Source organism: Dipodomys merriami, unplaced genomic scaffold (genome assembly GCF_024711535.1).
Source record: "Dipodomys merriami isolate MVZ:Mamm:240054 unplaced genomic scaffold, mDipMer1.0.p SCAF_19, whole genome shotgun sequence".
Taxonomy (NCBI): Eukaryota; Metazoa; Chordata; class Mammalia; order Rodentia; family Heteromyidae; genus Dipodomys; species Dipodomys merriami.
Genome location: NW_027203270.1, coordinates 21,537,501 through 21,558,075, shown reverse-complemented (window position 1 = coordinate 21,558,075; position 20,575 = coordinate 21,537,501). Strand labels below are relative to the sequence as shown.

The 20,575-nt window shown below is 44.0% G+C and overlaps 1 protein-coding gene across 1 annotated transcript in view; it reads right to left on the bottom strand.

The window, feature by feature from the left end:
- Nucleotides 1–20,575, bottom strand: part of Itgb3 (integrin subunit beta 3) — a 64,298-nt gene that overhangs the window by 23,209 nt on the left and 20,514 nt on the right. The window contains exons 2-9 of the mRNA XM_070027699.1: nucleotides 19,662–19,747; nucleotides 10,472–10,667; nucleotides 9,361–9,613; nucleotides 6,764–6,926; nucleotides 5,757–5,918; nucleotides 3,003–3,098; nucleotides 2,524–2,613; nucleotides 1,738–1,872 (exon numbers count right to left, since the gene is read on the bottom strand). Of these exons, the coding sequence (XP_069883800.1) occupies nucleotides 1,738–1,872; nucleotides 2,524–2,613; nucleotides 3,003–3,098; nucleotides 5,757–5,918; nucleotides 6,764–6,926; nucleotides 9,361–9,545 (831 nt within the window). The 5' untranslated portion in view covers nucleotides 9,546–9,613; nucleotides 10,472–10,667; nucleotides 19,662–19,747. The remainder of the gene's footprint in view (nucleotides 1–1,737; nucleotides 1,873–2,523; nucleotides 2,614–3,002; nucleotides 3,099–5,756; nucleotides 5,919–6,763; nucleotides 6,927–9,360; nucleotides 9,614–10,471; nucleotides 10,668–19,661; nucleotides 19,748–20,575) is intronic.

The window sequence follows — 20,575 nt, the reverse complement described above, 5'->3', positions numbered from 1 at the left end:
TTCATGTCCTGCCACCAAATCCCAAAGTGAGACTCTAATCTGCCTGTGATCCGAGTCCCGTGGCCTTCCCTCTACCAAGTTCTGCACAGCAAGAACAAGAACACTAGGGGAGTTGTGCCACTGGAACTATCTGGCTAGACACAAAGAAAGACCTGGTCACAAACAGGAAATAGAAGGTTTCCTATACTTGAAGCAAACCAGGTCAAGCAGAACAGAATCTTCCGAACTTGTAAAACACTGTACTCCAGCCAGTGAAGCCAGCTGGGCTGATTACATAGTATCAGCAAGACATACAAAGTACTACTTCAAGTGGTGCTGTGGCTCAAGCGGTAGAGTGCTCACCTTGAGCTGAAGAGTGCAAGGACAGTGCCCAGGCCCAGAGTTCAAGCCCCACAAATGACCAAAAAAACAACAACAGAGTACTACTTCATAGCCCATAATGCCACAGAGTGTGCAGCCATAAACTGGGGGATTTCCATATAACATTTCATCACAAGCAAACATTTCTTACATGAGATGTGAGCACATGTAACCTAGAAAATCAACTAACAGAAAGATCAATAGACCTATTGAAAGATTGACGTTTCCAAGATTCATTTCCCTCCCTTTTTCCTCACTCCTTCACCAATCTCTCTCTCCTTAAACTCTCCTTAAACAGAGCAGAAGAGAACTAGGGAATAAGAAAAGCTGCAGAGAGCCAGGCACTGGTGCCCCATGCATGTAATCCTAAATACTCAAGAGGCTGAGATCTAAGGATTGTGGTTCAAAGCCAGCCCAGGCAGGAAAGTCTATGAGACTCTTATTTCCAATAAAACACCAAAAATGGCAGAGGTAGAACCGTAGCTCAAGTGGTATAGTGCTAGCCCTGAGCAAAAATGCTAAGAGACAGTGTCCAAACACTGAGTTCAAGTCCTAGGATTAGCATAAGAAAGGAAGTAAGGAAGAAATGAAAAAGGAAGAAATGAAAAAAAGAAAGAGAAAGAGAAAGAGAGAGGAAGGGAGGGAGGGATAAAGGAAGAGAGGGAGGAGACAGAAGGAGGAAAGAGAGGGAGGAGAGAGAGGGAAGGAAGGGGAGAAGAAGGGGAGGGAATGGAAGAAAGAAAAGAAAGAGGAAGGAAGGAAAGAAGGAAGGGTATAGAAAAAAGGAAGGCGTACAATGGACATTTATATTCTCAAATTTCATGAGGCAGGTATTTCTTCCTGTTCCATTTGCTGTTGAATTGCTAGTAGCTAGAATGATGCCAGTATATAGTTAGTGCTCAATTAAAAAAAAGGAAAGATGATATCGCCATTTTGTACTGCAAAGAAAAGACATTACCTTTCAAGAGGTAAAAATAAGGAATAGCTTTTTATAGACTGGAAGCCTGGCTCCAGCTTGCCTAGCAAGCACAAGACCTTGAGCTCAAACTCCAGTATCAACAGACACAGACACAGACACACAGACACACACATGCACACACATGTGTGCACACACATACACAAACATTTTTATTTGCAAGCAAATGTGTATATAGAAACAGAAGTAACCACAATAGAAGTTCTTAAAGCTCCTGTTAGTGAAATTCATTCTGCAGATGCAGAAAGTGTAGGAAATAGAACCGTCCTCTAATACATCTAACTTGTAATGTCCTTCAGTGAGAAGATGTGGGAAAGGCAGGGATTGGAATGTCCATGGGTATGCAGAGGCCCAGGCCAGAGTCAGAGCTGCAAATATGGCCCTTGCCTGTCCCACCTCACCGTGTCTCCAATCTTGAGCCCCACACAGGACTTGAGGCCTGGAATGACCTCGTTGTTCAGGCAGGTGGCATTGAAGGATAGAGACAACTCCTCAGGGAGGTCACGCACTTCTAGTTCAACTTTGGAACGGATTTTCTGAGTAGAAAAGGGCAAAAGGAGGAAAGGAAATGAGCTGAAAGGAAATGGGCCAAAGCCAGTTGCATCCCAAGTAAAGTCTATCAGAAGACCTTGGACTTACCCTAGGGTGAGTGGCCTAGCAGCTGCTAGAGCATCCTAGGAGCTTGTTTCCTGTTCTATTTCCCATATGGAAATCTGCTCCTGCTTCTGGTCTCTACAGCCTCCACATGAGTCTGGGCAAATTCCAAACTAGCTATACCCTGCTGCTAGCCTCATAAACATGTAACAGGAAGGATTCATGTGGGTCATCTTAGATAGAAACACTGGTTACCTAGTTGTGGTTGGTTTTAATCAACCTTATTATCTCTGGTTTTGCTGCATCTTTTCTCTGTTGTTGAAGCCTGCTCTTTCACTCTGCCTCTATCTCATCCCACCTAATTCTACCTTCTCTATGTTCCCCACTCGTGGCTCCTGCTGTTCCCTCCCATCCCTTCCTAGGTCATTTCCTTCTCAGAAAGCTGCACATCTCCCAGGGTTGGCATTGCTGACTTGGAGAACGTAACAAGCAGAAAATCTACCTGGTACCCTGGCAACCAGGATTGCCAAATCTTCTAGTGAAGAACAGCAAGTTTGACTCAGCAAGGCCCATTCCCAGTATAAGACACTTACACTATATGCATCAACAATGAGCTGGAGAACATTGCTGGAATCAGCAGACAGAACCCCCACTGTGGTCCCTGGGATGAGTTCACTGTAGTTCTAGAAAGGAAAACAAAGATGTCAGAACTTACAGAAGGGAAGTGATTGTCTTCCTAAAGCCTACCCCAAATCAAACTAAGAGTCTTGAACTAAAGATTGGAGGAAGGTTTGGGATATTTCACTTGTCTTAGCCAGTTATTTAGCCCTGAGTAAAACAATAGGAAATTCCCTCCACTCCCCCACCACAAATACAAGCATACCCTTCCCAGTAGGTTAGAGGTAAGAGGCAAAGGGCAATGTGGAAGAATGCTAAGCACCCAGGGAAATGAATTGAAACAGGATCTTTCCCAGTTAGGACCCTGGTCAATGGCAGCATGGGTTGGTTGCCTGGGAAAGGTCCATCTATCACGTGGTCAACCTACTCCAGGAAGTCTCAAAGGCATAGTTACCTGGTATAGATTGACTACATTTTTAGTTACTGCAAAGATCAAGTTGATATTCTTCTGGGATAGCTTTTCAGTCATCAGCCCCAGAGAGGGATAATCCTAGAAAAGAAAATTTTTAAACAGAGGAAGGTGTAAAGGTTAAGGATTGAGTTTCATACATATCCCTGGATTCTAAGTCTTTGAACTTGACAGATTTGGACTTGTGACCAAGACAAAGGTTATACTTATTTCACTCAAACATTTTAGTCAGAACAAAGAACAGTGATTTGGAGATGATTTGAGTGCATCTCTTAAAACTTCAGGCACAAGAATTTAATTCCCATTGCAAAGTAAGACTATAGGAACTTAATATGACTATGGTGTTCAGAGGTGGAACTTTCAGTAAGTAAGAAGGATTAGATAAGGTCGTTTGGCTAGAACCCCACTACCACCATGATTAAATCCTGGTAGGTTTATAAAAAGAGGTAGAGAAAGACCCAAGGAGACCCATATACACATGTACAATCCCATGGGAGGCTCAGTACCATTCTCAGGACTCCTGCCAGCAAGAAGGGCTTCACTATTAATATAATTTTTTAAAGCTGCTGGCCATCTCCAGATGAGATCCTTCAACCTTGTTCTTCCAAAACAAGAGCCCAAACTAATCCTCTTTTCTTTCTAACTTACTGTGGTATTAAGAAGAATAAGGCAGCAGCATAAACCTAGTTGTAAACTCTGGGCATACATGAAAAGGGACAGGCTGGAAGAGTCAAAACCAAACAGCTGTTTCTTCTAATCCAAAGTCACAGTCCTAGTGCTATGGAGCAACTCCATGGGTCCAGCACAGGTTAAGCCTTGCTGTGTTGGAGCTTGTGACAAATGTCTTAGATTCCTTGTTATGAACTCCACCATAGGGGAGGGGGGAGGTCTCAGCCTTGCTTTCCAACCATTGATCAACTCTTTTCCTTGTTCACTTATCACCAACCTGGTCCACTCTTCCTCCCATCTGGAGTAGTCATCTTTCTGGTAATCATCTTCTTTCTGTAGGACAGCTCAATCCCAGCTCCTAAAAAGCTTGCTTTCTTTAGATGCTGAGAGCCCTTGACTATGCCACCAATTTAGCATTCATCATGCATTTTGTGTTATCAATACATATATCCTCTCTCCCCAACTAAGCCAAAAATCTTATGAAGAATTAAGATCTTACATATATTGCTTTCATAGCCAAGTATGAAAGTCTACTGATCTTCCCATTGTCCCAGTGCTCAACTTGGCTATGGGTGACACCAAGGAATGAATTCACATGTCCATGGAACCCTAGGTCTCTTTTGGGAGAGTCATGAGATCATCCAGCATACTCTGGTGAACCTCAATAAGTTAGTTCCTCTATTTGTGGTCTTTAAAAGATGAAGAGTGGGGATGGGAAGGTGGCTCAGTGTAGAGTGCTTGTCTTGCATGCACGAGTCCTTGACTTAGATTCCTCAGCACCACATAAGTACAACAAGCCAGAAGTAGCAGTGTGGCTCAAGTGGTAGAGCAATAGCCTTGAGCTGAAAAGCTAAGGGACAGCACCCAGGCCCAGAGTTCAGGCCCCATTACCGAAAAAAAAGATGAAGAGTGAGTTGGGGTAAAACTCAATGGTACAGGGCTCACCTAGCATGTATAAGACTTTGGGTTAAATCCCCAGCACTGGAAAAAAAAAAAAAGGTCTAGGCATGGTGGTGCATACCTATAAGCCCATCATTTGTAAGGCAAGCAAGTCTCAACTTCAAGATTAGTCTTGACTACATATTAAGACCATACCACCAAAAAAATGAAAAATTCATATTTCTCCCTCTCCCACCTATACTCAGATATATGAAGTGCCAGTGTTCTGAACATCAGTACCTATGTTTTATGGCTTAAAAAGCATTTTCTCCTGCTTCAATTTAAACTTCTTGTTATCTATCTATCTATCTATCTATCTATCTATCTATCTATCTATCTATCTATCTATCATCTATTGATTCCCAGTCCAGGGGCTTGAACTCTGGTCCTGAGTGCTGTCCCTGAGCTTCTTTTTGCTCAAGGCGAGCACTCTGCCACTTGAGCCACAGTGATACTTCTGGCTTTTTGAATAGTTTATTGCAGATAAGAGTCTCACAGGCTTTCCTGCCCAGGCTGGCTTCAAACCATGATACTCAAATCGCAGCCTCCTTAGTAGCTAGGATTACAGGCATAAGCCACCAGCACCCAGCTCTTGTCTCATATTTAATAAGCTAGTTATGGTTAACTAATTAAATCATATAACTTACCAGAAGTCTTCTTGTATACTATCCTATATTATCTACAAGGCTTCTTTCCTTCAAGTTAAATGACTCTAAGCTCTTTAACCTTTCCTCATAGAACTTACTGTCAGTCTTTTTTTATCTTTGTCCCTTTTCCCTATGTCTTCTCCCAATAACATGGTATCCCACTGGGGATCTGCAGAGGAAGATCTGCTTATAGCTCAGCATTTGGGTCCACTCTGGACACCATGATACTACTGCCTGTGCTGGTGACAGTGGAAGCAATGAATACACTGACCACATCAAGACTATCTCTAATAGTTGTTCAGGTTATATGCTAGGGACAACCACAGACTATCCTGCTGGTAAGGGGCAGAAGAAGGATGAAATTGAACCCTGTCTACTGCCCAGAGGAAGGTCTGCCATCTTCACATTCACATAAAAGCTCCAGATGGGTTAAAGCAGCCCTGGCCACAGTGAGTAGGAACCATGGTGATGCCAGGCATCTCACCATGGTAGTAGAAGCAGAGTAATGATTGTCATTGCCAATGTGACACTGCCCATCGTTGGGCTGGACAATGCCAGCCAGCCTTCCATCCAGTGCTATATGGGTCTTGGCATCTGTGGTAAATACCAGCAAGTGGGATGCATCGTTCCTCCAGCCAATTTTTTCCTGTTTAAAAACAAAAAGCAAAAGAGGCCATGCAAGTTCAGCCCGGCTGTTGGTAGAGAACAAAGACTCAATAGTCATTCTCAGGAAGGGCAGCTTGAGCAGGACCTCCAATCCCAGTCCGTGGACCCTACGCCAGAGCTTTCTGATTCAGGAATTCCTGCCTTCTTAGAAACAGCTGGTTAGTGGAAACAATTGAATGGCACCTTCTTTAATCCCAAACATAATTCTTCTATTAGCAGTCATGTTATCCATCTAGAAACCCATCTGTATCCTCAGAGCTGGCTAGGCAAGGAGGAATCCCATCTTACCATCTGTTCAGACTTAACTCTGAGATCAGGGCTCTTCTGGACAAGGGCCAGGCACCAGTGGCTCATGTCTGTAATTCTAGCTTCTCGAGAAGATGAGATCTGAGGTTCACAATACAAAGCCAGCTTGGAAAGGAAAGTTAGTGAGCCTCTTGTCTCCAATTAATCATCAAAAAGCTGGAAGTGAAGCTTAAGTGGTGGAGCACCAACCTTGAGCAAAAACTTGAAGGGACAGCACACAGGCCCTGAGTTCAAGACCCAGTACCAGCATCCCCCCCCAAAAAAAAAAAATTGTTGGGAAGGTAGAAGATGCTGTGTCTAGGAAACCTCTGCAATGACTGTGATTCAAAGAGCTATCAGCCCAGGGCAGGGAGTGGATATACACAGAGGCTACATAACAACTTATTACTCATATTGCACAAAATTCTGCTTTGTTCCTACTTAACTCTTATCATACCAGAAATCCCCAGAGTAAGCTACTTACTTCCTCATTTTGATCTGTACCAACAACACCTGACACCCCACACCGTCTAAACTCACATCACACACTGTAGCCTGCATGATGGCATCAAAGCCACCCTCTGGGGCATCTCGGTTCCGTGACACCCTCTGCTTTTTGACTTCCTCGTTGAAGCGGGTCACCTGGTCGGTCAGTGTCAGCACGTGTTTGTAGCCAAACATGGGCAAACAGGTAGTCTTCAAACTGGGGAGGGATGAGAGGTCATTTAAGTCAAAACTCTGATGGAAAAGGCAACATGGGGTTAGGAGAAAAAAAAGAGGGACAAATGTGGACACTATATGCTTACATGTCAATTCCATACAATTAAATAAAATCTTCCTCCCTCCTTCCTTCCTTCCTCCTTCCTCCTTTCCTTCTTTCATTTCTTTCTTCCTTCCTCCCTCTCCTTTCTGTTTCTTCTTTCTTTGTTGCTTTCTTTCTCTTTCTTCTTCCTTTATTTTTTCTCTGTGGTGCCAGAGATCTAACCTAGGACCTCAGGCATGTTGGGCCAGTACTCTACCTCTGAGCTACATACCTGGCCCTATACAATCACACTTAGCTAAACAATTTAATTCCTTCAAATGACCTAAGGCCTCACATTAATCTGAACTCTAGCTATCCTAGAAGATAAAGAAGAAATGTAGACTACCTGGGTTCAAATCTCAGCATCCCCATTTACAAGATGCGGGACCTCTAGCAACATCTCTAAACCTAACCTAGAATAATTGGACATTATTCATTATTATTCTTCACTCAAGTGAGTAAAGCATATAGACCAGAGTGAAGCTTGAGTTCTTATGGCCATCATCTTACAATTAACATTTAACATTTCTCTACAGCATCAATAAAACCAAAGCCTTCTGTACATTACCTTTATAATAACAATATTTTTAAATAGATGGCATTAAGGGAAAAAAAAAGCAAAAGTCCATCAACAAATAAAGATCCCTGAATTACCAATAAATGGATAGATTATGCAGACTGGGGTACTGCTCACTCGACAGTAATAGTAAGCTTAATCAATAGCTGATACCTTTGAGAAAAACACTGTATAGACAAAAGGTTAAAAGCCATATCATGGGCTGGGAAGGTGGCTCAGTGGTAGAGCGCTTGCCTTGAATGCATGAGGCCTTGGGTTCAATTCCTTAGCACCACATAAGCAAAAAGAAAAAAGCCAGAAATGGTGCTGTGGCTCAAGTGGTAGAGCGTTAGCCTTGAGCTGAAGAGCTGAGGGACAGTGCCCAGGCCCAGAGTTCAGGCCACATGACTGGACTCAAAAAAAAAATCCATATCATATAACTTTGAAAACTAAAATTAAATTCACCTATAGTGAGGCTCCATAACCATCATTTAAAATCATCATAATACATGAATTTGCATAGTACCATGAATTAAATAAGCCATTTAGTACTAAGCCAATGTGTGAAACAGTGGCATAGCGCTGGAGATGTTCAGGGTAGAGAACTTGATTAGCATGCATAAGGTCCTGGGCCTCGATCCCAGCTACACACACACACACACACACACACACACACACACACACACACACACACACACACACACACACACACACACACACACACACAAAATCAGGCACTATGGTACATACATATATTCCAGTACTTGGGAGATTGAGTTCTCCTAACTAAGAGTTCAAGGCAAGCCTGGATGGGCTACATAGTAGACTTTGTCTCAAAAACCAAAAACAGAGAAGTGGCACTGTGGCTCAAGTGGTAGAGCACTTGCCTTGAGCTGAAGAGCTCAGGGACAGGGCCAAAGCCCAGAGGTCAAGCCCCACAGCCAACCAAAAACAAACAAACCAAAACAGGCCAGGCGCCCGGAGGCTCATGCCTGTAATCCTAGCTACTCAGGAGGCTGAGATCTGAGGATCTGGGCCCAGGACCACGCCCAGAGTCCCACAACCAACAAAACAAAAAACAACAACCAAAAAACCACAATCCAAATGCCAGTGGCTTGTTACTATAATACTAGTTACTCAAGAGGCTGAGATCTGAAAATATTGGTTTGAAGCCAGCCTGGGCAGGAAAAGTCTGTGAGATTCTTATCTCCAGTGAACTGGAGCTATGGCTTAAGAGGTAGAACACCAGCCTTGAACATCAACAACAACAACAAAAAAAAACCTGAAGAAAAAAAGAGAAAAGCATAATTTATATATAATTAAATGATATGATAAAGCATCATTTCTACTCTTACATTCCTCTAGGCTTTTTAACCCTGCAAATTCTATTCTCTTGATGATGAGAATCATAACAATCTAATCAATCCTTCTGAAAACGGAATTCCTCCATTTATTCATTCCTACAGTCCTGTATGTGGTTAACCTCATTTTCCTTCCAAATTCTTTTGCCACTTATGTATTTGTGCAAAAATCAAGAAGCTGATGAATTTTTCTTTCTACAACCCTAAGCAGCCTGGAACCCTGTTGGCACAAATACACCATGTCAGTAGGCTCACCCATTTGTCAGATAAGGAGACCAGGTGAAAAGGAGTTACTGTTTTGGCCAAAGGGAAGCCAAACCAAAATAATCCTAAGAGCTAGAAATAAGAACCAGGACTTGGACCTGCTGCCTGGGACAAAGGAAGAGGATTCTTTCCAGTTTCAAGATGAGGTACTTACTCATAACAGGGATTTTTGAGGGCCTCTGGTGGAGAGATGTACATATATGGTGATACAGGCTTGTCCACAAAGGCCCCAAAGCCAATCCGCAGGTTGCTAGTGAGTGAGCGCATCTGGGAGGCCAACTTTGTACCCAGATTACGGATGCTTGAAAGATCATCATTCATGGAGTAAGACAGATCCATCAAGTAATAGATGTCTACAGGGTAATCTTCTACCTGCCGCACTTGGATGGAGAAAATCTTGGAATCATCTGGAAAGCAGAAAAATGTTGGGGTTTTTTCCCCTCCTTTTCTTCTTCTAAGACTGAGTTAATTTGACTTGGCCACAGTTGGGAATAGTAACTGCTTGATCAAACCGACCTTGGAAGTCTTAGTCCTTTCTCTCCTCCCCTTACAATTCTGTTCTTCTTCTGATCTCTTTACCTCCCCCTATTTTAACCTCTTCTTTCCCATCCTCTAACTCGTTATCTGATCCTCTGTGTTTCCCTTGTCTACCATCCTGAGGCACAGAGAAGTTTTGGCAATTGCTACATTTCAGACTTCGTGAAAGACAGGAACTAGGTCCTACTTTCTGAATCCTGTAGAACCCAATATATTCCTTATATTGAGTAAGTCTCTATTAAATTCTTATTGATTTAACCAGTAGATCAAAACTAATGCTTCAAATCAAGCCTATCTCTTATTCTAATCTTTCCCTCTCAAGGTCTTCTATCTCTAATTTATCTGCCCCAATGTCCCTGATCCTAAACCCCTTGAACAAGGGTTCCTAACTTGCCTTCTTATCCTTTATTTATGCCTCAACATAAAGCTATAAAGAAAAGAAAACAGGAATTGAGGAAAAGAAGAAGCAGAAATGTATTTGACTCCTATTGTGTCAGTGGAATTAAATTACTTGCCAAGTAACTAATACAAGGTGAAATTACTATTCAAACCCATATCTCTAACTCAAATCCTAGTAGCTCCCATTTTCTTGCATTCTCCTGCCTATAGCTTTCTTTTCTCACCCTATTTCCATTCTGGGCTACTCATTCAAGATTTCCCCTTCAGACCTTCACGTTGTCCTCCAGGACCACCTGTCCCAGGTATCTCCCAAAGGTAAGCAGTCCTACCTGGCCGAAGCCGGAGTGCAATCCTCTGGGGACTGACTTGAGTCACTTGGGAGCTGTCTCCAGAACCCTTGTCGCTGAGGGGTCTAGCCTCCAAGATTTGGGCCTCGCTGACAGGGAACTCGATGGACTCTGGAGCACAGTTATCCCTCAGCAGATTATCCTTGAGGTTACAGCGCGGAGAGCCCTGAGGCAGGGCCTGGAAGGCAGTAGCCCAAAGGAAATACCCACAATGAGAGCCATGGAAACACACATGTGCCTGAACACACACACACACACACACACACACACACACACACACACACACACACACACACACACACACACTTAAGAACTAAATCGGCATAAATGAAAATCCCTGGGACTATGAAGTAAAAGGGGAAACTGAGATATCAGAAGGGCTGAATGAGTGTTTGTAACCAGGAAGAGACTTATACAGTAAGATGTCTTCCTGAAAAGCATGTTTCCAACTGTGAAATGCAATTGTGAGTCTCAAAATTAATGCAGTAGGCAGTGAGATAAAATGCAGTGGAGGGGCTGGGAAGGTGGCTCAGTGGTAGAGCGCTTCCCTTGCATGCTCGAGGCCCTGGGTTTGATTCCTCAGCACTACATAAGAAAAAAGCCGGAAGTGGTGCTGTGGCTCAAGTGGTAGAGTGCTAGCCTTGAGCTGAAGAGGTGAGGGACAGCACCCAGGCCCAGAGTTCAGGCCCCATGACCAGACCCCCCCCAAAAAATGCAGTGGAATAGGATATAAAATAGCAAAGCAAAGCTGGGCAAGCAGTGGCTCACACCTGTAATCCTAGCTACTCAGGAGGCTGAGATCTGAGGATCATGATTCAAAGCCAACCAGGCAAGAAAAGTCTATGAGACTTTTATTTCCAATAAACCACTCAGAAAACCAGAAGTGGTGCCGTGGCTCAAGTGGTAGAGTGCTTGCCTTGAGCTGAATAGCTGAGTAAGAGTGCCCAGGCCCAGAGTTCAAGCCCCAAGACCAACAACAACAACAAAAATAGCAAAACATATGAATAATAAAGTGTTGCATTGTGAAATTTATTGAGGATCTAGTATCATACCATAATAAATAATGACATATAACACTTGTCTTTCTGTAGGTCCATGTCAGCACAATTTGGAAACTGTGTTACATGATAACTAGGCTGAGTGAGATCCATAAAGTCAAGAAAGAAGTACATATGTCTTTCCCCCTCTAGTTCCAACACTCAGCCTAAAACTTCTGACAAAGGTGACAGGAAGGAAAGCAGTGTGGGGAGGAGCAAAGCTAAAACAGAAGAGTAGACTGGCAGAGACAGAATCTCAGCATTGTCACTGACTAATTGCTTGCTAAGGCAAGTCATTAAATCTCTGCAATTACTTTTTTCAGCTATAACATGAAGATAATAGCATTCACTTAGTACACACGGGAGTCAAAACTCATAGAGATGGGAAATGGAATGGTGGTGCTGGAGGAGAAAAATAATGGGGTGCTATTGTTTGTTGAGTAAAAAGGATTTGGACTAGATCTTAAACTGAGGCCTCACATTCTTTTTTGGGGGGTGGGGGGAGGGGTCCAGTCATGGGGCCTGAACTCTGGGCCTGGGCGCTGTCCCTCAGCTCTTCAGCTCAAGACTAGCACTCTACCACTTGAGCCACAGTGCCACTTCTGGCTTTTTTTTTTGTTTATGTGGTCCTGAGGAATCGAACCCAGGGCCTCAGGCATGCGAGACAAGTGCTCTACCACTGAGCCACCTTCGCAGTCTCGAAGGCCTCACATTCTTGCTTGGCTTTTTTACTTGAGACTGGAGCTCTATCATTTGAGCTACAACTTCACTTCTGGCTTTTTGTTTGTTAATTGGGGATAAGAATCTCTATATTTATCTGCTCAACCTTCAAACTGAGATAGTCAGATCTATAGTCTTCCGAGTAGCAGGGATTATAGCAGTGAGCCACTGGCACCCAGCTTGATGGGCAAAATGTTTTTATTTTGCAAAATAAAAAGAACTATGGAGATGAAAAACAGTGATGGCTTACGAAGATAGTGATACATTATGAATATATTTAACACCACTCAATTGTACATTTAAAAGTCACTAAGATACTGGGCACCAGTGGTCTACATCTGTAATCCTAGCTACTCAGGAGGCTAAGATCTGAGGATTATGGTTTGAAGCCAGCCCAGGCAGGAAAGTCCATGAGACTCTTGTCTCCAGTTAACTCCCTCCCCCTCCCACCACCAAAAAAAAAAAAAAAAAAAGTGACTGTGAGTCAAGTAGAAATGCACTAGCTAAAAAGCTAACAGACAACACCCAGGCCCTGAGTTCAAGCCCCAGGATGAGCATACATGTGCGCGCGCGCACACACACACACACACACACACACACTAGTTAAGACAGTAAAGCCTGTAAAGTGGCTCAAGTGGAAGAGTATCTGCTGTGTAAGCACAAGGCCCTAAGTTCCAAACTCAGTAGCACCAGACAATGGTTTACATGGTAACATGGTTAGATATATTTTGCCAAATAGTAATAATCCCTTTCTCATAGGGAGGTCATGTGGGGCTAAATAAAACAATGCATGGAAACACATAGCACAGTAAATGTTAGCTATTATTGTGAAATGTTTGATAAATAGTTCCCAAATAAGTTAATGATGAATGAACTCCACAAGCTTGGGAAAATACCATGATGCCAGGATACTGACATAATGCTTCAAAAAAAAAAAAAAAACTGTCTATGGGGGGAAAGCAAAGGAAGGGGATAACATTGTCCAAAAAGAAATGGACTAAGTGCACTTATTACCTGACTTATGAAATAGTAACCCCTTTGTACACCTTAATAATAAGAAAAATTTTAAATCATTCTTTATAAAACTACCTATTCTAAACCAGAGCCTATCCTATCACCTCCCTTCTTCAACCAAGACAAAGAGAACATTGAGCCAAACATCCAAACACCCTGACATGCCTCCCACCACCCTCTGGCTCTATACTGCTTACACATGAATATTGAATGGGGGGGGGGGGTTGCTGCACTGATAAGAACACCAGAAACCAGGAAACAGACTTGATGCTGGGTCTGCCACTAGCTAGTCATGTGACTGACCTCAGAGACGTCACCTGGCCTCAGCTTCCTCGTCTATTCAATATTTTAGTTCCACCCTGCTCTGAAACTGATGGAATTTAGCCAGCCCCATGTGGGTTCAAGTCCATGAGGACTCATTGCCAGGCTAAGAAGACCTTCTGGTGACCTAGAAAGTCCCTTCCTAGGCCTTCAGGCTCTTCAATCCAGCCTTTCCCCAAAGTCAGTTAGATGACCTATACCAATATCCAGAACAACTAGTAGAAACATTTATGGAGCACTCACTATATCAAGCACTATGGTGAATACTTTACATGAATTACTACAATCTTCCTGACAGTTCTGGAAAGCTGGAATTTTTTCTTATTCTATAAGTGAGCAATCTAAGGTTCAGAGGCTTCACAAATAAGGAACCCAATCTTGTAGTTAGGAAATCTGAGGCTTGAAGAAGTTAAATAATTTGCCCAAAGTTGTAGAGATAGGAAGTGGCACAGTTGAGGTCCCACCTCTAGATTATTAGAATAGAATTGTCCTCAAGTACTTTCATTCCATTCTAAACAAGGAAAGGCTTAAAGAAAAGAAGTGAGCATGTAGAAGGGATGGTCCTAAGACAAGCCCAGCACAGAATGTTCTACATAGGGAACAGGATACCAGCTGGGGAGGTGAGAGGTATGAGGAAGGGTGGATAAAGTCCTTCCTCTCCAGCCTGCTCTTGTGACCTGGCAACCATAATGTCCAAAATGGGATTGGCCACAGGGAGACATCCATGCTCAGTAACTTAGTAGCTCAAATCCCCTGGGATGCTCAAAGTCCCTGCCTGTCTCCCTCTGATGGACTAAAGGCCAGCTTCACAACTCATGGACACAAAAGCAGTAGCCTAAGGACCATAACACACACACACACACACACACACACACACACACACACACACACACACACACACACACACACACACACACACACACACACACACACACACACACACACACACACACACACACACTGTCCTGTCCAAGCAAGAAAATGAAAAGAGCTTCCTTCTTTCTCTCTTTGCTCATCAAAAATAGGACAGAAAAGGCCTCGACAGTAAGGACTAGTGCATAAGATTTAACCTTCCTGCTACAGTTCTATCCACTGAAATGTCACAGACCTTCCACCACACTGAGAAAGGAAAATCTCAGCTCCCTCACCCAACTCTGGAGAGAACTCCTGGGCACTGTAAGTTTTGTACCCAGCTGCTCTTGATCCCTGTCTCTATCCCCACTCTTTTCCCTCAGGAAACAAGCCTCTTTCATCCAAAAAAATTTTTAAAAATCTCTTATCTCTGATTCCAGTTACCCACAAAACCCAGAGAAAACCTTCCCCCAAAAGGCAATGATCAAAGCACAAAGATGCCAGAGAAACTGATCCTCTCCAGGACAAGAAAGATGCTGGAGGAAGAAGCTTAAGGGGAGACACCAGGGAAATGACTGAGATCAGCATGTCATCAAGTATCTTCAGGCTACTGTAGTGCAAGGGCTAGCAAAGGGAGAGATGGCTTCTGAGGTGGGGATCCTCACATCCCCTTCCTCACACAGCTGTCCTAATTAGAAAAGTGTTATGAAGTGCTCAGATGAGTCTTTGGGTTGGGCATAAATCTCCTTAGGAAAAAATATAAACACTGAAAAACAAAACCTGGCTCTCTGGCTCCCTTTGTGCTTTCTGACATCAGAGGTCAAAAACCTCCCAGCTTTCCCTTAAAAGCCTCCTGTCCTGGAAAGATACCAAAGCAGTGACCTCAGCACTCTTGAGCAACATTCCTTCCCTGAATAACCCAGGGCTGAGATGGCAGAAGGAGGTCTAGTTTCTCAGAGAGAAAACTAGAAAGGGACTAGATGCTGAAGTTCTAGTTCCCAGTGAAACCGGATGTTACACAAATAGGTCAAAAATAGCAGACCCAGGGAAAAGATCCTGAGCACAGGGGTGGGATATATTCCAATCTTTGCCGACATGGTATGAACAAATAAAAGTAAATAGAAAGTGACTTTCTAGGAGGAGGGCAAGAAGAGATATGTTCTAGGGTTTTCTTTTATTGCAGAAAGGTACTAAAACATCTCCATTCAAATAAATTACCATCTTTGTTTTGATTGGCTCATCGGTAAGGACAAGTAAACACCTGAACACAACAAAAAAGACATGTGAAAGGGAAAGAAAAAAAGAAGAGAAAGAAAACATTTTGGTTTATGGTTACTGAGTCACACTTCAAGGGTTTTACAAGAAGAACACTCTTATAATTAACACATTTTTGCTTTCATTTTTATTTTTATAGTAATGATTGGAGCAAAACTCAAGATAGACATTTATCCTCCAGGTTAAAATTAAGTAGAAAGCTGGGGGCTCATGCCTGTAATCCCAGCTACTCGGGAGGCTGAGATCTGAAGATGGACATTGAAAGCCAGCCAGAGCAGGAAACATCTGTGAGACTCTTATCTCCAATTAACCACTAAAAGCCAGAAGTGGTAGAGTGATAGCCTTGAGCAAAAAAGCTCAGGGACAGTGCCCAGGCCTTGAGTTCAAGACCCAGTAGTGGCATCAAAGAAGGAGGAAGAAAAGGAGGAAGAAGAGGAGGAGAAGGAGGTAGAAGAGGAGGAGGAGGAGGAGGAGGAAGAGGAGGAGGAGGAGGAGGAGGAAGAGGAGGAGGAGGAGGAGGAGGAAGAGGAGGAGGAGGAGGAGGAAGAGGAGGAGGAGGAGGAGGAGGAGGAAGAGGAGGAGGAGGAGGAGGAGGAAGAGGACGAGGAGGAGGAAAGAACAGCAGAAAAGTAAAAATATAATTATATTAGTCACTAAAAAGGCCTATTAAAAATGGCCTACAGCCTGTGCAGTTACAGAGAAAAAAATAAAATCCTCTTGCTGGGCACTCATGGCTCATACCTGTAATCCTAGTTGCTCAGGTTAGCTGCGAGCTGAGGAGTAAGATTTGAAGCCAGCCCAGGCAGGAAACCACCAAAAAGCCAGAAGTAGAGCTGTAGTAGAGCTAGCCTTGAACGGAAAAAGCTAACAGAGTACACGCGTGAGTGTACACATTCTCTTGCAGTCTTACTGTATTCCACCCCCATTCTCCCACTTTCATTTTTTGGATGTCAGACTCAGTGTGAGCTGCTCCACCCTTCCATGTGCACTAGAGCCTATATAACAATTCTTAATATTTCTCTCTGATTTAGGGTTGTCAAACTTAGCAAATCTTTGAGACATATCAATACTAACAGTTACTCTGCATTTAACTCAAATTTAATTAGGTGTTCTATCTTTAGCTGGCAACATTAACTCCACCCCCACCCACCTGGACCCATAGGCAGCCTCTCCCATTAGCAATGTTTATCCAACTTGCTACCATACAAACCATTTGGATGCAATGAGTCCAGGGTCCATCCTGAGAGCCCTGATTTTTTCCTCACACTCCTTAGGCAACACCTACTACCAGGTAAGTTTGGGAAGACCTAGAAACCAGAATAGCACCCCTGAGACTAAGAGTATATAAGCTAAATCTCTGCAAGAAGCTGGTCTCTGTGTTGGATGTACAGACTAGAGTTGACACACCACCTCAACTCATTTCAGTATGTAACCCTCCAGGAACACACCCTATACAGATGGGCCCCAAACACCAGGCTCATGCACATTGGCTGTGTTTTCCTACTACCCAGCCAAGCACTCACTATACACACCCAAGAGTTGCTGTCCTCTAAGGACCATGGGAAGCTGAGCCCAACCAGTTGTTTTCCCAGGCACTACCAAACATTGCCTCAAACAGACAAGGCAGGGAAGTACTGGGCTGTACCCCTGGCCCCACCTTTGTTTTTGGCTTATGTCAAGGACCAATGCACTTTCAACTGTTAAAACTGATCTTTGCTGGGGAGAAGAGGAAGTCTTGCTCCCTTGGTGGGTGGGGAGGGTAAAAAGAAATGATAGCAGTCATATTGGGGTTATAGGCCCCATTCTTATCTCTTTCTTCCTCGGTTGACATGCTTCCCCCCAGTGGGATGTTCCACCCTCTCTCTCTTTGCTCCTCCTCCTGTTCCATTGATGGCTGCAGTCATTCACTCCACTCCATGCTCCTGGGAATAGCTCAGTAGTCTTTCCATCTCCCTCATTTAATTCTCTGTGTCCTAGCTGCACCCATGTCCTTACTCCATGCCTCCCCCCCTGCCCCCCCACCCCACCACTCCTGCCACATACTTTAATGCTATCCTGCACCTTTCCTCTGCCTTCTTGAGTCTGTCCTAGAAGACAAAATTCACCAGAATCACCACATTGGCATAACTACAATCAGGTTACCTGACTTAAGGGCTGTAGATGATCAGACTTAGCTCTGGCTGGTCCCTATCAGATCAAGGGGGGTGAAAATATGCAAGAGGGGGTGGGGAGAAGGTCCAAGATAGACTCTCCAAAACCCCTGTTTCCTTTTCCTCCAGAGTCTGGACCTGAGTTGTCTGCCTTTGCTCTTGCTTTCAGTTGAAAAGGAGGAGGGGAAAATATCAGAGTGACACTAGGACGTCTGCCTCAGTCCCCCTCTGCTCTAGCCAACTTGAGGCCAGACAATCCAAACATAGCCCCCTCTGCACCACCACCACCCCCTTTCCACTTCTAGGACGCATTTGCAGAATTCCACCCTCCTTACACATGACGCCATAATATCTGATGGAAATTAAAGAAAGGAAGATATGGTCAAAGAAAAGAGAGGGAGGAGGCCACATCATACTCTGGCCAGCTCAGGCCAGAGGGGTGGGACTCCTGCAGGGGTAGAAGAGAAGGGCTCACCCTCCCTCCCACCCCCTTCCCCCAACCCCAGGGAATATTTCATTTGCAAAATGAAGTCAATATGGCCCAGATGTTGGGCAGCTGCCTCTGGAAGCAGTTGTCATGCTGAACAGCATGGGAGGCCAAAGCAGTGTTGAGCTGGCCTCGGATGCTCTGGTAAGTATACAGTCAGGAGTTGAAGGGGGTGGGGGATAACACAGCCTCCTCATTTCTTCTCTTCCCACACTCTGCCAAGGAGGTTGCCTTTTTAGGAAATTCAGCAGATCAGGAAGAGAAACAGACAGAGAGAATGAGAGGCGGCCATGAAGCTACAGAGCTCAGGAGCAAGCTACATGACCGAGGTGTGGTGCCTCCAGTGGCTGAGAAGCAGCCAGCCAAGAGTTCAGGTAAACACCTGCCATCTGTGACTCAGCCTCAGATTGGAATCATTGGCAGTCTCTCCAGGCCCATTCACTCCTCCCACCCCTTACCAGCTCTTGCCAGCTCCAAATTCCCATCCTAGCCACAGACATAGCCATTCCCTCAGACACACTCATTCCCTTGGGCCCCAGACACAACAAACCCTGACTAGACACAGCTAACCCTTTCCTGTCACTCTCTCATGCCCACCAATGAGTCCAGATTCTCTCATGGACACCTAGGAGATAGAAGGAGGAAAAAGAGAGAGAGAGAGAGATGTTTGATCATCCGAGAGGAAAGAAAAGATGCTCAGATAGAACACTCCATACACAAGTGAGAGATTTCTATGTGCATTAAAAAAAATTCTAGGAGGGGGGTGTAGCTGAGGAGGTGGGAGGGAGGGATGGTAGGGAAAAACAAAGGAGGAGGCAACAATGCTGGATAAGAAATGTACTCATTACCTTGTTCATGTAACTGTAACCCCTTTGTACAGTATTTTCACAATAAAAAACTTAATTAAAAAAATTCTAGGAAAAGGAAGTAAGCTAGCATTCCCACCATTCCTACAGCCCCTCCTGCCTCTCCTTTTGAGATCTGGGGCCACTATTTCCTGGGATGTTCCACCCTAACAAAACAAACAAACAAACAAAACAAGCAAAGGATAATATAGGGTACCAAGGCCAGATATCCAACTAGAAGCTAGGGGAGGGGAAAAAGGAGGAAGGGAAGAGGATGTTCACAGTAGTATGAATAGCAATAGCAGTAACAGCTCTAAGGCAGCTCTTCTCCTTCTATCGAAGGATATTCTTTACCCTAGTGTTGCTTAGAAGGGATGGAGGCTGTGGTTTAGAAGGAAGATACAACCTATGTGCCTATTCCTATACAAGCATCTAGGTCTAGAGAAGCTAGGTAAGATGTGTTCTGCTTACCTCATCAGAGCACCAGGCACACACAGGACTCACAGCCAGACACTGCTGGCAGGAGCTCACTCCTCTTGAGGTACAGATGTTTGTCCCTGCAACAGAGAGACAAAGTCATTTGATTTGTACCTGATTTGGGCTCATTGAAAGAACTGACCTGCACCATCTTCCCCAACTTACCTCAAAGTTCAGACTGACCCTTCTGGAATTCCCACGTTCTATTCATTCTACAGACATTTACTAAACACAAGGTATTGGTAAGGAAGAGAGAAAACTGATGATGGAGAGAAAACTCATTGCCAGCCTTAACACACATGGCCACAGTGACAAGCAGATGATAAGTTAAGCCAAGGGTCTAATGGTAACCAGTGAAAAAAAACTTTAATAACTACTTTGATAACTACGTGGTCCAAGTGAAAACCTGAAGCCCAGAGTAATGGCGATGTGTCTTCTCCAATGATACTAGTAAGATTCAACCACTATGGAAGAGCCAACGACCAGATGCACTAAGTTTAACATGGTGGGGACAGGGTGTGCAGGGTGACTTTAATAACAGTGTCCCACTGGCTCCCTAAGGGAAACAAAAACTTCTTTGAATCCGTATTTCTTGGGACCCATGTGTAGAATTCTCTGAAGAACCAAAGACGCATTCGAAAAAGTTGAGTGCTGGAATCTGGAAGACCATGGAAATTTGGGATTGGAAGCAAGATTTGTGTTTGAATTATGTGTTGGACTTTCTCTTCATGTCAGGGCCTAAATCACCTTGCATAATCTCTACAAAGTGATGTATCTACCTCACAGAATGATGCAAAGATCCAGAGGGTCAAGGGTTACATACAAGATGCCAATTAAATGTGAACAGCTCTCATACTGACAGAAGGCAGAGAAAAGGCTGGGGGAGGAGCAGCAACAGCCAAGGGGAC